The sequence below is a fragment of the Notothenia rossii genome (assembly GCF_949606895.1).
Source record: "Notothenia rossii genome assembly, chromosome: 7".
NCBI classification, from domain to species: Eukaryota; Metazoa; Chordata; class Actinopteri; order Perciformes; family Nototheniidae; genus Notothenia; species Notothenia rossii.
This window is the reverse complement of record NC_136905.1, coordinates 2,332,292-2,358,779: the sequence shown is the minus strand read 5'-3', so window position 1 is coordinate 2,358,779 and position 26,488 is coordinate 2,332,292. Positions and strand designations below refer to the sequence as shown.

The following is a 26,488-nucleotide window of genomic DNA, read 5'->3' as shown; positions in this document are numbered from 1 at the left end:
TGTGTGTGTGTGTGTGTGTGTGTGTGTGTGTGTGTGTGTGTGTGTCACCTTCTGTCCGTTGGCTCCTTGCCGTCCCGTGGACCCCTTACCTCCAGCTGTTCCCGGGCCTCCCTGCAGGAAGACAGGAGAGAACGTTGGGAATCATTTTAATCACAAAACACGAGGAGAGAGAAAGTCATATCCAGAACGCTCTCACATTTGATCCTGAAATATAAATTAAGGGTTCAAATTGGTTTACATAAAAAGAAAATGTGCTCAAGCCCTTATCCTCTTCCGTAGAAACATATTCCCAGTCAGCGGTTAAATACAGCTGTTACACAATATGCCGTTAATCTACCCGGCGACATTTCTGATTCCACCCAATTAGTCATTTGGAAGGAATGAGCTCTGAGTTATTTCTGTGGCTGAGTTCGTACTACGACCTCATGAGTGAAGTTCATTTTAAGGGCGGGTCAGATCTATAAAACATGGGGATATTTCCGTCCACTTCCCAAATCCGTCCAGAGTTATTGTCTGTAAATAACTAAGAAGCATGTCTGCGCCCTGGAGCCAGAGGCAGATGAGCCCCAGCTGCGAGGCGGGTCAGATTCTGGATCAGGATTTACAACTCGCAGCGTCATTAAAGCGTCAAATCTGAAACCCACAGAATGAACCAACACTTCCTCGAGCTGCAGGATAAACGTTCATCTGTCGAGCATTAAGGACCAATCAATGGCCCCGAGGGACGAAGAGGAGGAGTTCTACCGCTGGTGTGTCTTTTGGCTGGAAAAGTGTTTGGATTGGTTCGACTGTAACCTAGTGTGTTTCCAGATCATAGAGTCCTGCTGGGAAATGTAGAATACCCCAAAGTGTGATGATTGAAATGTAGAGTAGGGTCTCCAGCTCATAGAAGCTGCCGGATGCTGACCTGCAGATTCTGGGACTTTTACACTTTGAGCACAAATGTTGTTAATTAGCATTATTAAGGATTGTAGTTGAAAATACTTAAACAAGTGTCTTGGCTGATTTGGACAGTTCTGGATTGGCTCTGGTGGTTATTGAGGACGCTTAATCATTTTCTGGATCAACAATGTCAGTTTGAACCAGAAAGAGGTCGTGTCTGTTCTCTGTGGACTGGTTTTGATTCATTTTGGGACGATTTGGAAGATTTACGGGACTCTGGATCATTTGGATCGGACAGATTGCTTATTTATTTGAAAAACAATTGTCCACAGTAGAGGTAATACTAATCATTGTGTGCTCTCTAGGTCCCATGGTCCAACTCTACTCACGGTAGTCAGAACCAGCCCGCAGAGAGAACAGGTATGACCACTTTCTGGTTAAAACTGCTATCTATGATCCTGAAAAGGTCAGAAAAGGATTCAGCTTCCTCACGAACCCCCACAACCGTCGGGATATGTCCCAAAAGGATATCACGAGTTTCATTTGAGTCAACCCAACTTCAGGTAATCGTGCACATTGCTCAACACATGCAGGCTAGCATCCGGCTGTGCGGTCCTAGCCTCCATGTTGATGTTTTTGTTATTATTCCTATTTTTATTTTGTTTCTCTCATTTCAGCTTTCCTGCCCTTGATTGAACTCCATCTGCTTCCCATCATCCCCCCCCCCCCCCCTGTCTGTGTCCACATTCCCCTCAGTGCCAGTTCGTCTTTGTTTATTCATTACTGCACCACACACCTCCTGCACCTTATTCCTACTAGTATCTTGATTCCACGTGTCCTGACCCAGCTTCGTGTCCTGACCCTGCTTCGTGTCCTGACCCTGCTTCGTGTCCGGACCCTACTTCGTGTCCCGACCCTGCTACGTGTCCCGACCCTGCTTCGTGTCCCGACCCTGCTTCCTGTCCTCATCCTGCTTCGTGTCCTGACCCAGCTTCGTGTCCCGACCCTGCTTCGTGTCCTGACCCTGCTTCGTGTCCCGACCCTGCTTCGTGTCCCGACCCTGCTTCGTGTCCCGACCCTGCTTCGTGTCCCGACCCTGTTCCTGCCTAACCCTCGTGCGTTTTGGTTGCCCTACCGACTGATCTCCCGTGTACCGAACCTCTGCTATAAAGAACCTTTTGCAACCCAAGCCTCTGTCCCTGAGTCGTGCTATTGAGTCCTCTCCTGGTGTTCATTCAGTCGTTACTCCGGCAGGTTAGCATAGAAGCTGCTGGAGACCCTACTTCACATTTCTCTCATCGTCTTGGGGTTACTCCACACGTCAGGGCTCTAAGCTGGCAACTAGACTCGATAACAAACACAACCCTTAAAACATCTCAATTCCCAAACCTGTTCAACGGTTTTTCAATAATCCACCGGGGCCTGTGCACTCACCTGAGGTCCAGGCAGGCCAGCGAGTCCTTTCGGTCCAGGTTGACCTCTGACCCCTCTGAGACCCTGCAGACAAAACATGGATTCATTTATCAATATGAAAACATGTGGTTTTTCATTTGTATTATTCATTCAAAGAGTCACAAGCAGGAAACACCATGGCAGACGCTCACACACACTAGGAGGACCAGCTGCGTGAGAGGAAATGAAACAAATCCAAAACAGAGCAGATTTTTAAATATGAAATAAATAACATGAAGGTTATTCAGGATGAGCTTCGAGCTCTGTCTGTCAATTCTTCCAAATATACCAAACTAGTTCTTGCATGCTTATAAAAAGACATCCCAATGAAACTTATAGATTATAGATATTTATAACATGAGGGCTCTTTTTTGCAATAATACTAAATATTCAAATGTATTTCCCCTCCCTATATACTCTGGTATCTCACCTGTGGACCTGCAGCACCGGCGACGCCTTGGAGTCCCAGAACTCCAGGCTGTCCAGGTGCAGCCTGCAGGAGGACACACACACACACACACACACACACACACACACACACACACACACACACACACACACACACACACACACACACACACACACACACACACACACACACACACACACACACACACACACACACACACACACACACACACACACACACACACACACACACACACACACACACACACACACACACACACACACACACACACACACACACTAGAGTTGGGTATCATTTTTTTTAACGATTCTGGTTCTCTGAGAGGTTAAAATACGCCAAAAACGTCCTAAAATAGGTATTTACGAAAACCTTTTGTCACATTTGTTTTCATATTTACAAATCATACATTGCATTTTTTTTACATCACATGTTACTTGTTAGACGCTTTTTTCCAAAGCGACATACATACTCAATACTGTGGACAATCCCCACAGGAGCACTTTGGGGTGAAGTGTCTCAGGGACACAACGACATGCTGACTGCAGTGGGGTTTGAACGTGTGACCCCCTGATCCAAACACCAAGGCTCTATCCACTGCTCCACACGCCTCACATACAGTTTCATTTGACACAGAGTCCAGACGTATACAGTCTGAGTTTAGGAACCGATAAGAACAACCACAATGATTATTTTTCTTTAGGTATACCGGACAATTGTTATCTGTTCTCACTTCGGTTCCCACCCTTACACACACGCCGTTTAATGTGAGTGTGTGAGTGTGAGTGTGAGTGTGAGTGTGAGTGTGAGTGTGAGTGTGAGTGTGTGTGTGTGTGTGTGTGTGTGTGTGTGTGTGTGTGTGTGTGTGTGTGTGTGTGTGTGTGTGTGTGTGTGTTCTTCTCACCTTCTCACCCAGCGGCCCTCTTCTCCCGTCTGGACCCTGAACAGCAGCAAACACAACATTTGAAGAGTGATGCGGGGTAACGTCTGTCTCTGTGATATCGTTAACACACTCTAACCCTTACAGGGTCGCTCATTGGATACTCTCTCACGTCTCAGTGACGAATGGAGATACATTCTTTTGAAGCGAGTCAAGAAACATGCATGCTTTTGAAATAAGATAAGATAAACCTTTATTCATTCCTGTTAGAGAAATGTTGCAACTCAGGGGAGGACAGCTAGGAGATTACACGAGAATAATAACAATTAAAAATGGAACAGTAAATACAAGAAAGAGAAATTACAGTTAACTCTGGTGTAATATGAGGGTTAGAGAGGTGTTATGGGGTTAATAGGGGAGTGTTATTAACGTAATAACAGTTTAATAACAGTTTAATAAAAGTGTTATAAGGGTGTAATAAGAGTTTGATAATGTAGTTACACGGGTGTAATAACGGAATAAGATGGGTGTGCAACAGCTGTAATAATAGTATAAATGGGTCTAAGTTAGAAAATAGCAATCAACTAATGTTCCTGTTGAATTCCCATTGAAGGGCAAAGGAGGAGTGGCTGTGCAGATTTGCAGGAATGAGACAACAAGAAGCTGAAATCCTGAAAGCATCAAACTGGGAAATGTATCTTTAACTGGGTTGCAAAGCAAACCGTTTGATTTGAATAAGGTCTTGTAGCAGACACGCTTAGTACTGCAAATCATAACGTTTGAGTATTTGTGGAAGTGAAGCCCAAACATACGCCTGAACCAATGAAAAGTAACCGTCACACTGTTATCAAACGCTGTTTAGCACAGAGACATATTACTACAGAATCTCACCAAGTTTCCAAGGAGTCCGCTCTCCCCTTGTCGCCCGTCCACACCGGGGCCCCCCTGTGGATTCAAACACAAAAACATCTGAGCAAACTCATGGACGATGATTCGCTTTTTTTACGCCGTGGTTATCCCAAACCCGGGTGCTGAAGAAGAAGAGCTGCAATAACACGTGTACAGCAGACAGCTGCTATAAAGACCACGAGGTTCTTCTTCTCACCGGTAACCCAGGGTTCCCGGGTTCTCCTTTGGCTCCTGGGCTGGTGTTATCAGCACCGGGCTCCCCCTGCACTCAGAGGAACACACACACACACACACACACACACACACACACACACACACACACACACACACACACACACACACACACACACACACACACACACACACACACACACACACACACACACACACACACACACACACACACACACACACACACACACACACACACACACACACACACACACACACACACACACACACACACACACACACACACAGTTCAGTTTCGTTTAGACGAGCCTCCAGCTGTGTTTGGACGTTTCCCTGTTATTGGATCTACTCTCTAGACACTAAGGATGTTTAGAATGTGACACAGAGACACAGCATGAGTTAGAGTGTGTGTGTGTGTGTGTGTGTGTGTGTGTGTGTGTGTGTGTGTGTGTGTGTGTGTGTGTGTGTGTGTGTGTGTGTGTGTGTGTGTGTGTGTGTTAAACTTTGCATATTTTCACTGCAGACTGTTTTGCCTTAAGATAAACAAACTCCCTCCTTTATGTTTGTGAATGTTTCCTCGGGGACTGCTCTCCCTCCTCTCTAATAAGCTACTCACAATCACACCATTTATATTGCTTGAACACTAAAACATCACATTCAATGAAACACAATAAATTTGGACCTCAGCTGTTTTTTTGGATATGTGTAAAAATCTAAGCACTGATTTTTTCAGGCAGAATGGGTCCAATAACACTATCCACTGAGCCACAGGTGGTGTAAATGTTGTCTTGTGTTTACATTTGGTTAGTTGTAAATTGGCCTAGTAGTGTGCTGAAGAGCATCAGGGCCACATGTGAACATGTTTTTGAGATCTGACCAAAAGCGATTTTTTTGTTGGTTCTGAGATTAAAGTCAGAATTCTGAGGAAATTGTAAAATCTCAAAAATCTCACAATTCTGACTTTTTTTTCAGAATTCAAAGAGTCCGATTTTCAATTAGAATAAATAAATAATAAAAATCTCAGAATGTTTGACTTTAATCTCCGAATTCTGAGAAAAAAAGAAAAAAAAATCCGACCCAAACGTAATCTTTTTTTTTTTTTCGGAAAATCTCACAATTCTTACATTTATTCTCAGAGTTCTGACTTTTTTCTAAGAATTCTGAGATTTTTCTTAACTTTTTTTTTTTTTTTAAGGTGTGGCATGTATATATTTCTTTCTTTCGTCTGTTTATTTTAAATGATATTTGTAATGCATGTGTAATGCCTTAATTGATGTGTGATGTTCAACATGTTTCCATCATTAATAAAAAAGAGATTTAAAGATGTTTGACTCACCGGATCTCCTCTCAGTCCTCGCTGTCCTTTAAGCCCCGCCTCCCCTCTGATGCCCCGGATACCCTGTGGACAGAAACACCTGTCAATCAACAGCTCCACCAATGAGGAGGCTTCAATTCCTCTAATCTACCTGGAGACACTGTGTTCAACGTGCTCATGTAAATAAAAAAAATTACGTTATATTGTTAAATTATTATATATAAACATATCTGCAAACTGTTACATTATTATAAGACAATTTCAAGTCATAGAATTGATTAAAATGTACACAAATGAACAACAACAAAAATTAAATAATAGTGATTAATTATCTGTATTGCTCATTTAGCATTAATATATATACATTATAAATTCTACAATTATTATGTAATGAAATGGTTTACTGGGTTTCCTGCGCGTCCAAGATCTCCCCGAGCTCCGTCTCTCCCCGTGAGTCCCTGCAGACAGAACAGAAACACACTGAAAATCCACACACACACACACACACACACACACACACACACACACACACACACACACGCACGCACACACGCACGCATGCACGCCCTATTCTGCTTCTTGTGTTGTTCCCTCTCCTGAGGTTGCAGTGCATGTAAATGGTCTGCAGACGCTAAAATCCTGTGTTCCCTCCCTGAAACGCCTCCAATGGACTCCTTTGTTTACTTCCGGAATACAGTGACATCACTATGTTACACTTGCGCTCCTATTGGCTAGCGATCCAACACCTTTTAGGTGATAGGCTAAGGGGCGGGACATCTCTAAAGGGCCCCTTTAAAGCTGAACACTGTTCGGGCGAGCCCCTTTAACCTGAAAGCCTTTGTAATGCAGCCTACCCTGAGACCCTTTAGCCTGATCATTGCACATTTTAGCTGCAACCATTATTTTATCGCTTTTATGAATGGTTTAGTTTTTGTTTATGTGTTTAATGATCATGTGTTAAATGCCTATGTGAAGCACTTTGAATTGCCTCTGTGTCTCAAAATGTGCTACAAAATAAACTGACCGTGAACCTTGGACCTTATGAAGCACAGATATCTCTGGAAGTGATGGTCAAGGATGGGAACGATTCATCGAATATTCAAAATGATTCAGGTATGAGAATATGAGAATATGAGTTATGGGAGGGATGCCTAAGTTGATTACATATGATCAAATGGAATAATTCAATTTATAAAACGGACAAGTCAAATCAAGCAATCTGATTGGTTCTTAGCCGTGATATACTGAGCGTATACCACGGGTATAATTGTAAGTTACTTTTCACAACAAGTCAGTATCCCTCCGCGTCTGAGAAAAACAGTATACCGTTGGGCTGAAAAGCGAACAAGAAAGCAGCGGAGAAGTAACGGGGCAGAAACCCTCCTTTTTGAGGCAGCGGCCCAGACGTAGACATCAAACGGCAAAACATATTCAGTGTGCAGTTCCTTTGGCATCAGGGCAGGGATATCTAGATACTTTTGAAGGTTTAACATAATGAATTGTGCTACTTTTAAAGCAAGCAACGATGTTTTCAAATCTGGAATCAAAAAGGTCCGCAAAAACGCTATCGACCAATCAGATTGCTTGATTTGACTTTTTATAAATATATTTAAATTTCTTCCGTTACGAAACAAACTTACAAAGCATAAAATGGAAACATTTAAGATTAACTTCGACCTCCGGGGGGGTCTTACTATAGTATTGAGGAGTGGATTGAGCAGTTCCTATCTCCAGAAAAAAAAGCACCTATACTACGACATGCAGAGCTACGTGAAGAGCAGGAAGACCAACTGGAAAAGTAGCACCATTCAAAAGCTTTCTGATGCGGGTTTTGAAACAAAGCAGAGAAATTATGACCGTTAGTGCGAAAGCTCTCTCCAGAGCTACTGGAAGCCCAATCTCGGGGACCGGAGACAGTGGAGCAATATTCTCGCCATGCCAAGCAACACCCTAGAACAACCTCAACCTATACAAGTGACCACGTAAGCCATGCTACTGATGCTGGACAGTTTTTCAGTGGATGCACAATAAACAGCAACATACACATTAATGTAAATAAACAGCCAAATAATGGATCAACGCTCTCTGTCTAATATGTTCGCTTGCTGTTAGTGTTGTTGCATAGCAACCACCTTGCACTATGTTTTGTGCAGAAGGCAACGGAGGGACTATTTTATTTTGAACATCATTATTTACTAATAAAAACTATTTAAATTAGAGTGTGTATTTTTCTTTCATATTGCCACACTTGGTAACCGTTTTATAAAAGCAATAGCTCACTTCAGGCCGTGATATATGCTCATTATATCACAGCTAAGGGGGTTGTCGACCCTCCGCTTCGCGTCGGGCCGAACCACGCCCCTTAGCTGTGATATAATGAGCATATACCACGGCCTGTCGTGAGCTATTGCTTAAGTATACGACAGTGCCATAGCTAAGTGTGTCAGGTCTAAAGGTGTGTTTTGCTCCGCTCACCGGCCCCTCACAGCGGGCAGAGCTGCAGGTGCTGATCTCTCTCTTGCGTCCGGTTTTATATTTCACTTTTTTAAAACTATTTTTCTTTTTGTATTTACTTTTTAATATTTACTTCGACATAACTACTAGCTATGTTCGTATGACAAATAAAGAACCTTGAACTTGCGTTTGTGTCCAAATCCATCAGATCTAGTTCTAGCTAATGCTATGGCTGCTGCCCCTCCCCACTCGCAGACCACGCAGACTCAAACCTCATCTCATGCCCACATCCCAGCTGAGAGGGTCTTTTCTACAGCTGGCATGATTGTGAACCGCCTCCTCCCCTGAGTAGACATGCTCATATTCTTAAAGAAGAATGAGTATTGAATAGCTGCATTCTGTGATAGGCCCTGTTATAGGTTGTTGATCTCTGTTGCCATGGTTACGTTACCCTGACCCGTCATGCTGTTCGTGTATGATCCCTCTTTCATTTAAAAAACAAGTTATGTTTTAAGCATGAAAGCTGTAGGCCTATAGCTGTCAACTGTTCAAACTCTGATCACCAGTTCAATACATTTGACAAATTCACTTGGTTTCTTTCTATAGCTACTTATTTGAACATCTTTTTTTCTTTTCTTTTTAACGGATATTTACATTTCGGTTACATTTCTTTGGGGGTCGAATATTCGACTATACATTTGCTTTCAAATTCCCATCCCTAGGTCAAACCGAGTGTAACTTTTGTAAACCTGTGGTGTGAATAGTGAAGATCACGTGAGGGTGAGTGTGTTTGCTTCAGCTCGTACCTGCTCTCCGTCCACTCCGTCCAGACCGTTCTCTCCGTCCTCGCCCTGTTCGGCAGAAACATCAATCATTTCCCCGGATAACGCTTGTGTCTCAGCATTTATCCACTTCACAGCAGTTACTCACCCTGTTCCCCCGCAGGCCTCGGTATCCCTGCAGACACACACACACACACACACACACACACACACACACACACACACACACACACACACACACACACACACACACACACACACACACACACACACACACACACACACACACACACACACACACACACACACACACACAATTAGCAGCTGCTTCCATCAGACTTTATGCATCATTATATATTATCAATATATCATTCAATCGTTGTACCTTCTGTCCTCTGAGTCCAGAGCAACCCTGAACACCCTGAGGTCCACTGGTTCCAGGACCCCCTCGATCCCCCTGAAACACACACACACACACACACACACACACACACACACACACAGAGACAGACAGACAGACAGACAGACAGACAGACAGACAGACAGACAGACAGACAGACAGACAGACAGACAGACAGACAGACAGACAGACAGACAGACAGACAGACAGACAGACAGACAGGCAGGCAGGCAGGCAGGCAGGCAGGCACACACACACACACACACACACACACACACACACACACACACACACAGAGACAGACAGACAGACAGACAGACAGACAGACAGACAGACAGACAGACAGACAGACAGACAGACAGACAGACAGACAGACAGACAGACAGACAGACAGACAGACAGACAGACAGACAGACAGACAGACAGACAGACAGACAGACAGACAGGCAGGCAGGCAGGCAGGCAGGCACACACACACACACACACACACACACACACACACACACACACACACACACACACACACATACACATACACATACACATACACATACACATACACATACACATACACACACATACACACACACACACAGACACACACACACACACACACACACACACACACACACGTTCGTTTTTAACGGACGCTTGAGGCACACTTCTCTTCCAGTATGAATGATGTATGAATGGTGTTTAAACTAAAAGAGGAAGCACTCACAGGGACGCCCTCCTCTCCGGGGTATCCCAGGAACCCCCTCTGTCCGGACACGCCCTGTTAATGAAAGAGAAGAAGTCAAAGTCAACTTTATTGTCAATCTTCTGTGTGCGTGGTACAGACAGGGCGATCAAAATGCTGTTTCTTACCATGCCGAGGAATAAAAAATAACAATATATTAAAAAGATATATTCGATTTAAGTGTCTTGAATACGTCCACAGCTGTTCATACTCCTGTCTGTGGTTATAAACTGCATGTACTGTAAATATAACTTATTTGTAATGAAGACACAAATTAAAAAGATATAAAAAAGTCACACAAATTCTTAAAAATGTCAAAAGATTTCTGAAAAAACTGGAGAATAAAAAAGTAGGCAGAGAAAGTAATAGTGTAGTATGTCACGAAAAAAGAAAAATGAAATCATAAAGACTGTCATAAAATAATCCTGATAAAGTTCATTCATGCATACGTCATACGATCTAGTGTAGGTGATGCACTACTCGAGGAGCAGTGAAGTGTGTGTGTGTGTGTGTGTGTGTGTGTGTGTGTGTGTGTGTGTGTGTGTGTGTGTGTGTGTGTGTGTGTGTGTGTGTGTCACCTTTGTCCCCGGGGAGCCCCGAGAGCCCCGGTTGCCTTCATGTCCCGAACACTTGCACATGACGCCGCAGCACTCCCTGTCCGACACCGTGTCCTGCAGAGACATTAACACACATCAGTTAGAAACACCTCCATGTCTCTTCTACATCAGCATGTGTCCCCTCTTCTTCATGTCTCTTCTTCATCAACATGTGTCCCCTCTTCTCCATGTCTCTTCTACATCAACATGTGTCCCCTCTTCTCCATGTCTCTTCTACATCAACATGTGTCCTCTCTTCTCCATGTCTCTTCTACATCAACATGTGTCCCCTCTTCTTCATGTCTCTACATCAACATGTGTCCCTTCTTCTTCATGTCTCTTCTACATCAACATGTGTCCCCTCTTCTTCATGTCTCTACATCAACATGTGTCCCCTCTTCTTCATGTCTCTTCTACATCAACATGTGTCCCCTCTTCTTCATGTCTCTTCTACATCAACATGTGTCCCTTCTTCTTCATGTCTCTTCTACATCAACATGTGTCCCCTCTTCTTCATGTCTCTCCTACATCAACATGTGTTACAGAGAATCAGCACTTTGGAAACAGGGCTGAAACAGAGGGGATTATGGGTAATGCTGCAATGATCTGTTTGTTGTTTCAGCCAATCAGAGACAGGCTCTGGATATATCTGAGAGCTGTGATGTATTGATGAAGGAGAGGATGATAGGGGACATTTAAATCTGGTATTTGTTTATCTCTAAAGTGTGTATCCTTTCTAGCTCTCGAGGCAGTGTGTGTGTTTTTATATTTACTTTCTAATAAATCTCTATTTAGGTGAAGTTAGGTCCCGCTGATATTTTTTTCTTTATTCAAAAAATGAAGTAAAAAAACAGGGTATAATTTTCTTCTATTAAATGTTTTCGCCAAAATTGTGTATTTAGAAAAATATTATTTTAAATATCAAACAAAACTTCAATAAAATGCTTTTTATTTTAAGAATTGAAAACATTTTCCTTTAGAAATAGTGTGTTCTTTAGTCATTCAATAATTTGGTTTTATGACAACAGATTTAAGCCACGAAAAGTATTTCTATTCTTAAATGAATAAAAATAATATGTATAGAAAAGCAAGAATATTTGGCTGCTATTGAAAACATTTATAGATTTAATCAGAATTTACTAAATGTTTATGACCTTTTCTTAATCCTTGTCTTTTGAAATGAACCGTTTCCTTTTCTGAGCCCTCAGTAAAATCGCTTTTATACAACGCATTGCCACTGGCGTCACGTGCACTTACGATCTGTTTGAGGATGGTGCTGCCCACGCTCTGCATGCCGATGCTCAGAGGGAGTTTGTATCCGAACCCTCGTCCGAACTCCACCATCTGCAGCTGGGCGGGGTCCCGGGTGCCCTCCAGGGCCACGGTGAGCAGAGCGCTGACCCCTGCAGAGACACCACACTCACTCATCTACAGACCACATGAACACCTTTCGGTTGGTGGCCAATATGTATTCTGAGGGAAACTTCTGAAGCAACGGAGACGAAACTCAGAGAGACACGGGAGAGCTGGAGCTTTGATGGAAAACACTGATGGAAAGATATCACCGGTCCCCAGCTTGAGCTTCAATATCAACAAGGGGTCAACACGTACATGTAAATATATTTAATATGTATATATGACCCAATATGTATATTATGTTCTTTGAATTCATTTCTTATTTTATAGTTACTCAACTGTATATCATTTTATTTTTATCTTGAAATGAATTAATCTTTGCGAATATGTTCAGTCCTGTTTTTCATTCTTACCCAGTTGCTGTTAAATTACTGAATTTCCCCACAGGGATTAATAAAGCTCCATCTAATCATATTTTATCAGGATCCATGTATTTATTATCCTCTCCAGAATGGAAGTAGTCAAAACAAAAAAAGATAATTAGTTGGTATTTCTTCAAAAATCTCCAAATTCTGACTTTTTCTCAAATATTCTGACTTTTTCTGAATACTTAAAAATGTTAATAATCACTGTTCCCCGGCTTGAGCTTGAATCTCAGGATCCATGTATCTGTGATCCTCTCCAGAATGGAAGGAGTCATCACATACAGAGCATCAACTAGTTCCTGAACAGTGTCCTTCACATGCTGATATCCAAGAGAGGGAGTTCCACAGTCACAAGATGGAGGAATAGAAAGCAGTATTCAATGTTTACTTCAGATTAGCTCCACGTCAGAAATGAGCATGCTTGTCATATGTCTCTCTCCATAGAGGCTGAATCATCATGTTAATCACATAGCTATCATATGCCTCAAACAGTCCTGATGCTCTTCTAGGTCATCACACATCCTGTCATGTTCACAGCTACAGTTGATACCTTTGTTAGCATGTTGCTCTCATGTTGGAAGAGGACGTTCAGTGTTTTCCCAACAGTTTATTTGGAGCTTCGGCAGGACAATTCACAAGACATGTGCTGATCCACGAGGTGACACAGCGGTTGCCAAACCAGTTCTGAAGATCTCTACCTCAGACCCATGTGTTTAGCTCGTGCTGAGAGAATAATCTAAATTGTGCACAACAAGATAAAGAAGTATAACCTCAGCTGATGCCAACAGGAACAGGGAGACAGAACACTGAGAGCAGCCCGAGGTTGAAGGCCTGTGCTCAGGGAGGGCAAACTGATCAACTGGGTCAAAGTTATTGATCAATATTTCCCCAACATTTATATCCAAAGCCTTACCAGATTTCCGCAGCAGCTCTGCTTCTTGCTCCAGAATCATCACGTCTCCATCGAGTCCGTCGGAGAAGATCACCAACACCTGATGGACGAGGTTAGTGTTTAAGTCCTCAACAAGGAAACGATCTCATCTCCTTAATACGAATAATTATTATAAAGTCAAGATGTCACAAATGAAGCGAAGATGTCGAAAATAGGCTCTGGTTTTGGACAAAGGGCGAAAAGACTCTTTAAAGTATAGACATTACATACTGATATACACCTGAACATCAGCAGGAGAGGACTCTTTAAAGTAGAGACACTACATACTGATATACACCTGAACATCAGCAGGAGAGGACTCTTTAAAGTAGAGACACTACATACTGATATACACCTGGACATCAGCAGGAGAGAACTCTTTACAGTAGAGACACTACATACTGATATACACCTGGACATCAGCAGGAGAGGACTCTTTAAAGTAGAGACACTACATACTGATATACACCTGAACATCAGCAGGAGAGGACTCTTTAAAGTAGAGACACTACATACTGATATACACCTGAACATCAGCAGGAGAGGACTCTTTAAAGTAGAGACACTACATACGGATATACACCTGAACATCAGCAGGAGAGGACTCTTTAAAGTAGAGACACTACATACCGATATACACCTGAACATCAGCAGGAGAGGACTCTTTAAAGTAGAGACACTACATACTGATATACACCTGAACATCAGCAGGAGAGGACTCTTTAAAGTAGAGACACTACACACTGATATACACCTGAACATCAGCAGGAGAGGACTCTTTAAAGTAGAGACACTACATACTGATATACACCTGAACATCAGCAGGAGAGGACTCTTTAAAGTAGAGACACTACATACTGATATACACCTGAACATCAGCAGGAGAGGACTCTTTAAAGTACAGACACTACATACTGATATACACCTGAACATCAGCAGGAGAGGACTCTTTAAAGTACAAACACTACATACTAATATACATCTGAAAATGACAGAGATGCTTTCCTGTGGATGTAACGTTGTACTTTGTCTCAGACTCACCTTCACGCCGGCACTGGACTGGGTATTGAACTTCTGTCCGAAGGATTTCAACATGGCGGTGTTGAAGTAAGTAGGCTCTGCCAGATTCAGGGTCATGACTTTCCTCAACACCTCCTCGCTGTAGCCCTCAAAGTTGAAGTCGTCACGAGTAACTCCGTTTTCAGCCACCAGTCGATACGCGATGTTGGTTTTGACGGGCGCAGTGCCGGTGCAGCACAGACCCTGAACCGAGGACACGTAACGGGCGATTTCCGGCAGGAAGCTCTGGAGCTTGGTGTGACCGCTGACCAGAATCCCACCAGCCGTTCTCCGAGTAATATCGAATCCCATGGCGATATCAATGCTGCAGTCTGTAGGAAAGGGAAATATGTCTTTACCTTTGGCAGTCATAAACACAGAGGTACAACAAGCTTTAATATAGAGCAGCAGGAATTAGTCCTAAAACCCTGTAATGAGTCAGTATTTCCTCACTTCCTGTCCCCTGGTCTGGAGTTGTTTTTGGTTGTTTTCTGAAATAAGGTCAGTGGTTAACACAAGCTGGAGAGACTCTAACGTTTTGTTGTACAACCTAAAATATGTCAGGAAATACCCGACTGGTGGATTAAAAAAACTGAGGTTGCTAACAAATGTCTAAATGAGACATAGTTCCTTTATAGCCCAACATTAGCCGACTTTAGCTTAGCGGTGGTGACGTGAAGTCATGTGACCGTGCTGTAGTTCCTTTATAGCCCAACATTAGCCACCTTTAGCTTAGCGGTGGTGACGTGAAGTCATGTGACCGTGCTGTAGTTCCTTTATAGCCCAACATCAGCCTCATTTAGCTTAGCGGTGGTGACGTGAAGTCATGTGACCGTGCTGTAGTTTCTTTATAGCTCAACATTAGCCACCTTTAGCTTAGTGGTGGTGAAGTGAAGTCATGTGACCGTGCTGTAGTTTCTTTATAGCTCAACATTAGCCACCTTTAGCTTAGCGGTGGTGACGTGAAGTCATGTGACCGTGCTGTAGTTTCTTTATAGCTCAACATTAGCCACCTTTAGCTTAGTGGTGGTGAAGTGAAGTCATGTGACCGTGCTGTAGTTCCTTTATAGCCTAACGTTAGCTTTTTACTTAAAGAAATGGGGAACAAAAATATGTATGTAATGTATATATATATGACATATATCTATTGATTCTTTGCTGACACTCTATACAAGTTTTTATGTTACTTACTGTACCGCTCACTGACTTCGAGGACGACATGTAAGCATTAAAAGATCTCGACATCTTTCTCGACAGCGACTGATTTTAATCTGTGACGCCACATGTTTCTACTCACCAGATATGGGGCTATCGTCCCTATCTTTGGATTTGCAGATTGTCTCGACCACCTTTTGCTTGATCTTATCCAAGCTGCCGAAGTCGTTGACAGTGAACAGCCTCTCCGGTGTTCCTGTGATCTGCAGGAGCTCCAGATCGTGGACGTTTCCAATGCCGATGGCGAACACCTCGATGCCCAGAGCCCGGAGACTATCGGCGGCATCCTCAACGTCGTCCTGAGATTCCCCGTCTGTGATCAGCACCAGATTCTGGGAGATCCCGGCAGATCTTCTGCTGCCACGTGACGCCTCGAAATAACCCCTGATGGAGTCCAGGGCCAGTCCGATTTGAGTGCCTCCACCCCTCTGCGTCATGCTCAAGATGTGCTTGTTCACCACTTCCTGGCTGTAGAACTTGTTGAGGTCAAATTCGTCCTGGAACTCTCTGCTGAACTGGGCGAGCCCGACACGCACTAGATTCTCACTCACTTTGAAGCTGTTCACTAGATCTGTGGTGAACTTCTTCATGATGGTGTAGTCCTCCTGGTTGATGCTGCCGGACTGATCGAGCAGGAAGACCAGGTCGGCCTGCTGTTTCTCACAAACTGCAAAATAAAAGAGAGGTTTCTACATAGCTAGTAAATAATCAAGACATGCTGTTCAAAAGCACACTTCAAGTTCTTATGAAAACATCATTGGTAGCTTACAACAGTTGTTCTCAACCTTTTCTAGCAGATATACTTTGGAACATTTCAGGTTTACTTGTGATAGATAGATATATAGATAGATAGATAGATAGATCGATAGGTAGATCGATAGGTTATGGAAGGGAGTTAAGGTACTTAGTTACTACTTTCTATAACCGCACATGCCTCTTACCTTGCTTGGTGATGTTGCAGAGGACTTGAGTAATGTTCTTGTACAGAGTCTCCAGGGCCTTAAAGTTATCCACGTAGAAAACTTTGGAGGAGTCGTGCCCGGCCATGATCTCCAGCTGTGTCGTGTTGGCTCCTTCAACTCCGATACTGAAGACGCTGATCCAGTTTTCCCGCAGAGCCACGGACGGCACTACCAGACTGTTGCGATCTGTGGCATCCCCGTCCGTGATCACCATGAGGATCTGAGGCACATTGAGTTCCGGCCGGCCGCCATTGTCTTTGTTGAAGAAAGGTAAAGAGTATTCCAAAGCCTTGCCGGTGTAGGTGTCTCCGTACGGGGACTTCAGCTCTTGAATTGCTCTGAGGACCTCTCGTTTGGAGCTGTACTTTTTCAGAGTGAACACAGATTTGGGGTTGGTGGAGTAGAGGATGACCCCGAAGCGCGTCAGGTCCTTGCCGACGGTGGTTTCGTTCACCACGGACGACATGAACTTCTGCATGCTTCTGAACTTCTCCAGGGTTATGCTCGTGGAGCCGTCCACCAGGAAAATAATGTCAGCTTGTTCTGTCTTCTTACAATCTGTCAGGAAGTAGAAACACAAATGGGGTCAGAAGGCATGTTAAAAGGAACTTTAAAGACCTACTTACCTTATAATCATCATATGAAATATGCGCATAGTTCCTTTTGTGTCATTTGGATGTTTTACCTGAGTCTGTGCTACATAGTGTCAAGGACAACTCGGTCTCCAAGTCCTTCAGAGCATCAAAATCCCTTTCAGTGTACGTCCTTTTTGTTGAGCCGCTGATCTCCAGCAGTTGGGTCGTGTTGGCGTCCATCACTCCGATGGCGTAGATCTCCACTCCCTTGTTCCTCAGAGCCACGGCGGGTTCTTTGACCTCGTCTTGTGCCTCGCCGTCTGTAATCACTATCAGCGTCTGCCTCATGCCAGGACGCCCTCCTCTCAGCCCGTTAAAGTACTGCGACACATCCTTGATGGCTTCCCCTGTGAGTGTGCCTCCGCCAACCTGCTGCATCGCTGTGATGGCGTTCAGCATTTCTTTTTTGCTGTAGTATTGGTTGAGGGGGAACGCTAGTCGTTGGATGGTGCTGAACTGCATGACGCCGACATGCACGTTGTCCTGCGCGACGGCGGACTTGGTGATGACAGATTTCATGAAGTCTTTCATTTTCTCGTAGTCTTGTGGGTCGATGCTTCCAGAGCTGTCAATCAGGAAGAGGAGGTCGCCCGGTTTATCATTGCAAGCTGTGGACAAAGTAGCACAGTTAGTGTTGTGGTCCACCTTTCAATGCTTTTCTTGTTGTAAAATGTTTGCATTGCCCATCCACGGAGTATAGCCATCTTGTTTACATTTGAATGTAACATTTCCCCATGCAAATTCTTCTCCAACTCGCATCAAACTAAATATTTGATAGGTTGTAAGATATGGGTTAAAGTTTGTTCGTAGAGGTCGTCTTTCAACTCAACTCCATTATTGCAAGTTGCAAAGTCAACGATTAACAGTGTATGAAAAAACTAGCACAAAAAAACTAAAATGCCTTTTTAAATCCTCGTCCAGTTTTTCTTACCCTCTGTAGAACAGATGTCGGTGATGATGTCGTCCTTGATTGGAGTCAGAGCGTCAAAATTATTGACAAAGAAAGTCCTCTTGGGGTCGCCAGCGATCTCTTGCAGCTGGACTGAATCTGCACTTTTCACCCCGATGGCGTATACAGTGACTCCCTGCGCCCTCACCTGTTCTGCAGGAACCTTCACCTCATCAGCGGACTTTCCATCAGTGATCACCACCAGGTACTTTGGGACTTCGTGACCACGCGTGACCAGCGCTCGACCATAGTGTGGGACCATGGAAGTCAGTGCTCTTCCTGTTTCTGTCCCGCCTCCTATTTGTCTAATTGCCTCTACGGCATTCTCCAAGCTCTTCACATCTGAGTGTGCTGTCAGATCAAACTCTAAATCTGGGGAATCTGCGTATTTCACAACCCCTATGCGGACATGTTGTGGACCAATGTTGAAGGTATTTAGAAACTCAATCATGAACTTCTTCATGTCCTTGAAGTCGTTGGGGTAAATGCTTCCTGAGTGATCGATGAGGAAGAAGATGTCTGCTTCCTCCTTTTGCACGCAGCCTGGAAAAAGAAAAGCAAAAATGTTGTTAGGTGTAGGACAAAGCTCATATTCATGGTGGGATGAACTTATTAAAGCTCAGCATGATGTGATGTAATGTGTTTAAATCAGTGGTTCGCACCTTCTTTGATGGCGTTTCCTCTTGAACTGACAGATATTGCTGACCGGAGGATGTTTTGGCACAGACTTTTCTGCAGGCTCTGCTCCAGAGATTTCAGCTTGGCAAAACTGTCCACGATGAACTTGTGTTTATTCGTAGGATAAGACGCCATCTCCACCAGCTGGGCATGGTTGGCATCTTTGACTCCTACGGCGTAAACAGTGACACCGGCCCGACGAAGCTCAGCCGCCGGCGTGCTCACGTTGTCCTGCGATTCCCCGTCTGTGATCACCACCGCCACCTGCTGGACACCAGAATCCTTCCTGCTTCCTTTTTGCTTGATGAAGACCTTCTCCAGGGCGAACTTCAGGGCCTCTCCAGTTTGTGTGCCGCCTCCATGATAGGGCAGGATCTTGATGTACTTCAGCAATTCGTCCTTGTTGTTGAAGGTGTTGAGGTAGACCTGTGCGGTGGCTATTTCGTTGTACATCACGATGCCCACTCGCACTCTGGATGGACTGACTTCCAGGCCGTTCACAATCGAGTGCAGGAAACTGCGCATGAGCTGGAAGTTGGGGGTTCCTATACTTCCAGACCCATCGACGATGAACACAATGTCGGCCAGTTTGGCTGCTTGACAATCTGTGGAAAGGGCGTGCATTATCATAGAATAATTATCACCAAATAAGTTATGAGTTGCACAAACATTAACATATATTTCAAGTTAAAGTAAAATAATACTTAAAGGGGACCTATCATGCAAAATGCATTTCGTGATGTCTTTTATACATACATACTGTATGTGTCCCCGGTGCGTTGGGGAACTCACGCAGCGACAGAAAATAAAACCCTCTCTCTTTTCCTCTGTACCCAAATCTTTTAAAAACGGGTGTACAACGAGGGGATACAGATTCCATCCGAACTGACGTCGGCGGACCCACAGAATGTTGCTATCAGAAACAATGCCTGACGTGTTTTGGACGTCTTTGTTTACATTAGCAAGCCTCGCTAACACTCAGAGCTAACCTGTACTGGAGAGCACATGTGTTTAAAAAGCAGGAAATAAAAAAAAGGACTCACCTTGTGATAAACCCGCAAGAGAAAAAGCATTTGAGCTCCATACTGTTTCAGAGATAATCCTTGACGTGGTTTAAAGAGGATGGCGTTTTATCACAGCAGAATTTAACTTTATCTCCGGTAGAATTCTGATCAGGCATTCGCTTTTTCAAGCTAAGGTCCCAAGACCGCACTTTTCTAACAGGGCTTCAAAACAGGGGTTTGAGCAGTATGAGGCATGGCTACAATGGGTGATCTGTTTGGTATTTTGAAAAAAATACTTCACAGATATGTTTTGTATAGGTATGGCCCTACAATATATGTTTCAAATATAGCATGATAGGTCCACTTTAAGATTCAGATAAAATGCACATATTTTTAGCTAACAAAGTGTTGTTGGCTGTTCTAACGCGCTCCCACCTGTCGCCCAGTATGCATAATTTATTAATTTAAAATATGAATTGGCTAATGCATAATCTCTCTTCTGGTAATGCATCACTGGAAATGATTGAGCTACATTCAAATCTAACAAGGTCTTTAAACTGGTTTACCCAATGGTTACACACGGAAAGGGGTGACGGTTTAAAAAACACTTTTTCAAATGGTTAGCTAAACAGGTTATTTATCAGTAATAGTGATCGTATAATTGAAAAAGACTTGTTCACCTTCAGTAAGAGCAGTCTGCCCTTCCTCTGTTTCGAAAGCAGCCCTCATTATGGGTACAATGTTGGTGATGGACTGGTATATGTACGGTGGAGTGGCAACAATTCTCATTTCCTGCATTGATGCCCCGAGGCTCAACCCAACCACGGTTATTCCAGAAGATTTGATCAGGCGGGACTCCCTATACACGGGATCATCAGAGTCTTTCCCACTTATAACCACCAGGAACTGTCGGTAGCCTTGTTCCGCACGGCTTCCCGCATCACTCGTGAAGAGGTTGGTGCTAGCGTACATCAGCGCTTTGCCCAGATTACGAGGCTCGTTGGGTTGCAGTTTACGCTGGCGGAAACGCTTCACATCATTGAGCGTCTCCTCTTTGGTTTGGTGGGCATTAAGAAGATGTTCCACCTTGACATCCTGACCGTACTGAGCCCAGCCCAGGCGGTAGGCAGACGCTCCGATGTTAAGCTGATTGGTGAGTCGGGTAAGGATGCTCCTGATCTGCTGAAACTCTGCTGTAGTCACGCCACTGTCCACCAGGAAGAAGATGTCTGCAAACCTTTCTGCCAAGGCTGAGAGAAAACACAGGAACAAGAACAGTAAGAGATCTGCTGTTATTGTGGACCACTCTGGATCTAAAAAAACAAAGCAATTAAAAATAAGAAACTGTCGTGATAAAGTAAGAAAAATCAGAATCTTGTCGGTGAATCACAATATTCTGATTTATATGTTTTAGTAGAGAAGCTCCAATTCCATTTAAACATTAGGCCTCTTTGGTGCAAACCTTTCCCTGTTTCCTGTCTCTGGGGGTTTCTGTCCATAAAGGCAAAATGCCCCCAGGCAAATTGTTTTCTAAAAAAAGCATACCCTAATTCATCGTCTAATTTTCCATCTTTCTCAAAACAATCCTCATGTTGTATTAAAGACAACGGTAAAGATCATCATGAGACCCTGAACTCATTAGGAGCGTTTACTGATAATAATAAATCACGTAGGAATTCAGGTCATTTTATCGACTTCCTCTGATTTCGTCTAATTATAAGATATATACTCCTTTGCCTTACCTTGCTTCTGATCCTCCACTGAGATGCACACAGTTTTCAGCAGACTGTCTTTCAGCGTCTGCAGAGCCGCGTAGTTACTGATGGAGGACAGGAAGCGCTCTGGAGGCCGGTTGGCGATGAACTCGAGCTCCTTCAGGTTGGCTGCTCCCACCCCGATGCCAAACACGATGACTCCCTGCTGCCTCAGGCGATGGGCGGGTGCGATCACATCGTCCGTGGAGTCTCCGTCCGTGATAACCACAGCGATCTGAGGCACCCTTTGGCCGGCTCTGCTCCCTGCTTCCTCCGTGAAATACTGCGTCTGGAGGAAGTCGATGGCCTTGCCTGTTTCTGTGCCTCCTGTTCGGTATTGAAATGTGTCCACCGCCTCCAGCAGGGATGTCTTGTCCATGTGATCCTTCAGCAGGAACTCCTGGTAGGTTTCATCGCTGTACTGAGCCAGGCCGATACGAACCTTGTCGGGCCCGATGTCGAGTCCTGTGACGACACTTCGGAGAAACTTTCGCACCTCCTGGAAGTTACTGATCCCGATGCTGGAGGATCCGTCCACCAGAAAGACCATGTCCGCCACGCTGGCTTTGGCACATTCTGGACAGGAGGGAGAAACAAGTCAGCGTTTGGATCAACAATCATTTCAAACTAAATGTCTTTGGATATGGTTCTGAAGATCATTTTTGTTTTCAATTTGTGGGATAAGATGTCTTGTGTGACTTTCTGTCCTTTTCCTTATAACACCAGGGAAAATGTTGGAAATAAGTGATATAACCAAAAGTCAGTCAGACATTCAGACAATCAATCAATCAATCAATCAATCAATCAATCAATCAATCAATCAATCACCAATTAGTCAATCAATCAATTAGTCAATCAATCAATGAGTCAATCAATCAATCAATGAGTCAATCGATCAAAGCATTCTTGGTCAAGGTGATTTTTCTTGACATTTTAGAAACAAAAATACTTTGGGCAACCAACAGTCATAATACTTGGCTCTACCATTGATAAGACATTACGTAACCACCACAAGCTGTGCGGCTTGACACATTTTACCTTGAGTCAACTGCAGGAGTTGTCGTTTGACTTCCTCTACAGTAGTGCAAAGCGTCTGGGCGATGCTCTGAGAAATTCCCTGCAGCGCTTCAAAGTTAGACACGCTGTAGACGTGCTGACTGTGCGGCTCGTTGGCTATCTCCTTCAGCTGCTCTTCGTCTGCATCTTTGATACCAATGGCGTACAAAACAATCCCCTTTCTCTTCAGATCCTGAGCGTGGGACTCTACGTTGTCTTGAGACTTTCCGTCAGTAATCACTACAGCGATCTGCGGCACGTTCTGGCCTCGGCTTCCCGCCGCCTCCACAAAGTGCTCAGTCAGCATGTAGTCCAGGCCGAGCCCAGTCTGGGTGCCGCCCCCCATGTAAGGCAATACGTTGATGTACTGCAGGATGTCCTTCTTCTCCTGGTAGGTGTTGAGCTTGAACTCAGTGCGGGGAGTGGTGCTGTACTGGACCAGCCCGATGCGCACATGTTCAGGATCGATGTCGAAGCTGTTCACCAGCGTGTACAGAAACTGACGGATCTGCTTGAAGTTTTCGCTGCCGATGCTCCACGAGCCGTCCACCATGAAGACGATGTCGGCCACGGCCTCTTGAGTGCAAACTGAGAGGGAGGGTTGTCAAAGTCTTGCAGGTAAGAAGTCACAGGGTGCTGCAAGGAGCGCTACCCGAGCAGTTCTTGGCTCGTAGAAAGCGTGGCAGCCAGTGTAGTGCTACAGATAGCTGAATACACCAGGGGAAATCTTTCAAAAGTGGATACAAGCACTCAAACTGGCACTCTGTTGAGGCGAACCCTCTTTTGAAACAGCTTGTTGGCAAATTCAAAAATCCAAGATGGCAGCAATTTTCAAGATGGCCACTACTGATGGATTGGAAATGTCCTTTTTTGCCATAAAATCGTTTGCACTTGCCCTATTTGAATCATCTAGGGGTCAAATCTTACATTTTTAGAAGCCAAATTCAAACGTTAGGAATGACTCTGAAGCTTCTTTTCCATATCCAAGCCATATGTTTAAAACAATCTGCAAATGGCAAACTGAGCAGGCTAACAGGCATGGTGGTGGAGGTGTTTTTGGGGTGTAGGAGTATAGCAGTAGAGGTAATACTGGCGACATCATGGCGTTAAGTGTTTTTTTGCTAAGACTAGTATGAGTGTTAGCGTGGTTAAGCCCTGTCCTTAATTGTACATTTGACTAAGAAATAGATCAAATGCAATACCAAAATCACCAAAATTGATTCCGTGGTTAAAATTGTGATACTATGATAAAATACTGTTTCATCGGCTGGAAATGGCAGCCATCTTGGAAAATGATGGCCCCGGGGGGATGAACGTGGACATTTTGGTGCTTGTATCCACTTTTGAAAGATTGTTACAGCTATCTGCAGCGCTATTAGTGGTGGAAAAGTGATTTATAGCCAGAGGACACGGCTCGCTTGTGATGGGTGAAAGCATAAATGGGAAAAGGTGAGCAGCTTGCTGTGGACAGTTTCTGCACGGGAGCAGCGATGTAGTCGGAGAACTCAGGCTGACTCTTGGATGCAAAAGTGTGAGGAAAGTGAAAGAAAGTGATGCGGCTGTAAGCTGGTGCTCATCTCCTTCAGACAGGTGGTGGTGGTGCAGACAGAAGGTCGCCACTCGCTCTCAAATTCATTTTTATTCATTTGCCGGGTTAAAACCTTTCTCTATATTTTCCTTACCCTTCATAATTTACTTTTTGAAACAACTTGTGACGACACATTATGTAATAACACTGGCCTTTAGCCATACAACGTTACACAAAACATTTTACACATTTTGTGTATATACAATTTAATAAAACATTCAGAATTCTATATTTTAATTCAACAAATTGCTGCTGTTATTACATCATGAAATTAAAATGTGTTCATTGTTCTGCAGTTGTTTCTTAATGTGTTGTTACACATCTTTAAGAGATTCAAAATAACTGAGTATCTGCAAATAGAGGTCGAATCCCAGGGTTTGTTCTGGGGAAGGGGTCGGGATCCATATGTTTTATGCAGCGAGGCGATGGTGATGAAAGAAGGAGGATCTCTCTTTGTGAACCAGTTAATGTGTGTGAGCTCAGCAGGAAACACATCGTGGTGCAAGGTTAGTAACAGTGTGTGTACAATCAGAGTCACAGCATATCTCCCATTGTGTGTGTGTGTGTGTGTGTGTGTGTGTGTGTGTGTGTGTGTGTGTGTGTGTGTGTGTGTGTGTTTGCATGTACAGTATGTGTGTGTGTGTGTGTGTGTGTGTGTGTGTGTGTGTGTGTGTGTGTGTGTGTGTGTGTGTTTGCATGTACAGTATGTGTGTGTGTGTGTGTGTGTGTGTGTGTGTGTGTGTGTGTGTGTGTGTGTGTGTGTGTGTGTGTGTGTGTGTGTGTGTGTGTGTGTGTGTGTGTGTTTGCATGTACAGTATGTGTGTCAAAATATAAAATTGCTACAAACCCCAACAACACAGTATGGTCCTCCAAAAGACTAACAATAGATATTTAAAAAATGCAAGAATACTTATTAAGGTTTACGTATCTTTTTCATATCGTTATATATATATATATATAATACTTTCACTTATTTTAGAATCAAGGCTTCTGTTTGCAGCTGCCTTTTACTAAATCAAATAAGTCATCGTTTCTTACACTGTTTATTTATTCTGTGTTATTCTATTTGACTGTATTTGTATTCTTGGCCCATTTGTGTTTTTGTAGCTGCATCGTTTCTGAAGCTGCAGTGTGTTTCTGGTCGCTGTAATGTGTGCACCTCCGTACACACCCCTCACTCTCTACAGCAGTGATTCTCAAATGGGGGTACGCGGACCCCTAGAGGTACGTTGGGGTACTGCAGGGGGTATGTGAGATTTTTTTTTAAAACTAAAAAAAGTTCATTAAAAAAATACCATGCATGATTACAAAAATAATCTTAGTACAATAAGTTAAATAGAAAACACAATTTTACATTAAATATTCCTTGAACCACCTCATATAAACATAAAATGTGTGTATTGTATTTTATAGTTTTGCATAATATATCATTTTGTTCATTGGTTTGTTAAACAGATATTACTTCAGTTGAAAAACTCCTTGGAAAAATCAATTTAAAACAAATGTCGTTCTTTGTTTTTCACTATATTGGAATTATTTGTAGAGGCTTTTTCGATCAAAAATGTTCGGGGTCGGTCAGGGGGTCAGGGGGTACTTGGCTGAGAAAATGTTCCAAAGGGGGTACATTACTGAAAAAAGTTTGAGAAGCACTGATATACAGGGGGCAATCAAAACCTTCGAGTTGCTGTTCATTTACAGATTGACTCTAATGTTTTGCTTCCAATTAGGACCCCAAGTAAGATTGAATGTGGTGCAGCAGCAGGGAAACGCAATCTGCAGAACATAACAAATTGACTCGTTGCCAAGGTGCCCACTTTCACCCCGGCCTATAGCAGCCGTGCATCATCT

General features: G+C 43.6%; 1 protein-coding gene across 1 annotated transcript in view; it reads right to left on the bottom strand.

Moving 5' to 3' along the window:
• LOC307045524 (collagen alpha-6(VI) chain-like) overlaps window positions 1-26,488 on the bottom strand; it is a 71,877-nt gene that overhangs the window by 22,713 nt on the left and 22,676 nt on the right. Inside the window, exons 4-27 of the mRNA XM_079691220.1 lie at window positions 23,035-23,640; window positions 21,985-22,572; window positions 20,923-21,492; window positions 19,223-19,843; window positions 18,543-19,103; window positions 17,662-18,219; window positions 16,956-17,534; window positions 16,097-16,681; window positions 14,782-15,131; window positions 13,723-13,801; window positions 12,286-12,431; window positions 11,011-11,103; window positions 10,415-10,468; window positions 9,679-9,750; window positions 9,442-9,468; window positions 9,318-9,362; window positions 6,462-6,515; window positions 6,079-6,141; window positions 4,747-4,812; window positions 4,533-4,586; window positions 3,666-3,701; window positions 2,765-2,827; window positions 2,317-2,379; window positions 49-111 (exon numbers count right to left, since the gene is read on the bottom strand). Coding sequence (XP_079547346.1) covers window positions 49-111; window positions 2,317-2,379; window positions 2,765-2,827; window positions 3,666-3,701; window positions 4,533-4,586; window positions 4,747-4,812; window positions 6,079-6,141; window positions 6,462-6,515; window positions 9,318-9,362; window positions 9,442-9,468; window positions 9,679-9,750; window positions 10,415-10,468; window positions 11,011-11,103; window positions 12,286-12,431; window positions 13,723-13,801; window positions 14,782-15,131; window positions 16,097-16,681; window positions 16,956-17,534; window positions 17,662-18,219; window positions 18,543-19,103; window positions 19,223-19,843; window positions 20,923-21,492; window positions 21,985-22,572; window positions 23,035-23,640 — 5,996 coding nt within the window. The remainder of the gene's footprint in view (window positions 1-48; window positions 112-2,316; window positions 2,380-2,764; window positions 2,828-3,665; window positions 3,702-4,532; window positions 4,587-4,746; window positions 4,813-6,078; window positions 6,142-6,461; window positions 6,516-9,317; window positions 9,363-9,441; window positions 9,469-9,678; window positions 9,751-10,414; window positions 10,469-11,010; window positions 11,104-12,285; window positions 12,432-13,722; window positions 13,802-14,781; window positions 15,132-16,096; window positions 16,682-16,955; window positions 17,535-17,661; window positions 18,220-18,542; window positions 19,104-19,222; window positions 19,844-20,922; window positions 21,493-21,984; window positions 22,573-23,034; window positions 23,641-26,488) is intronic.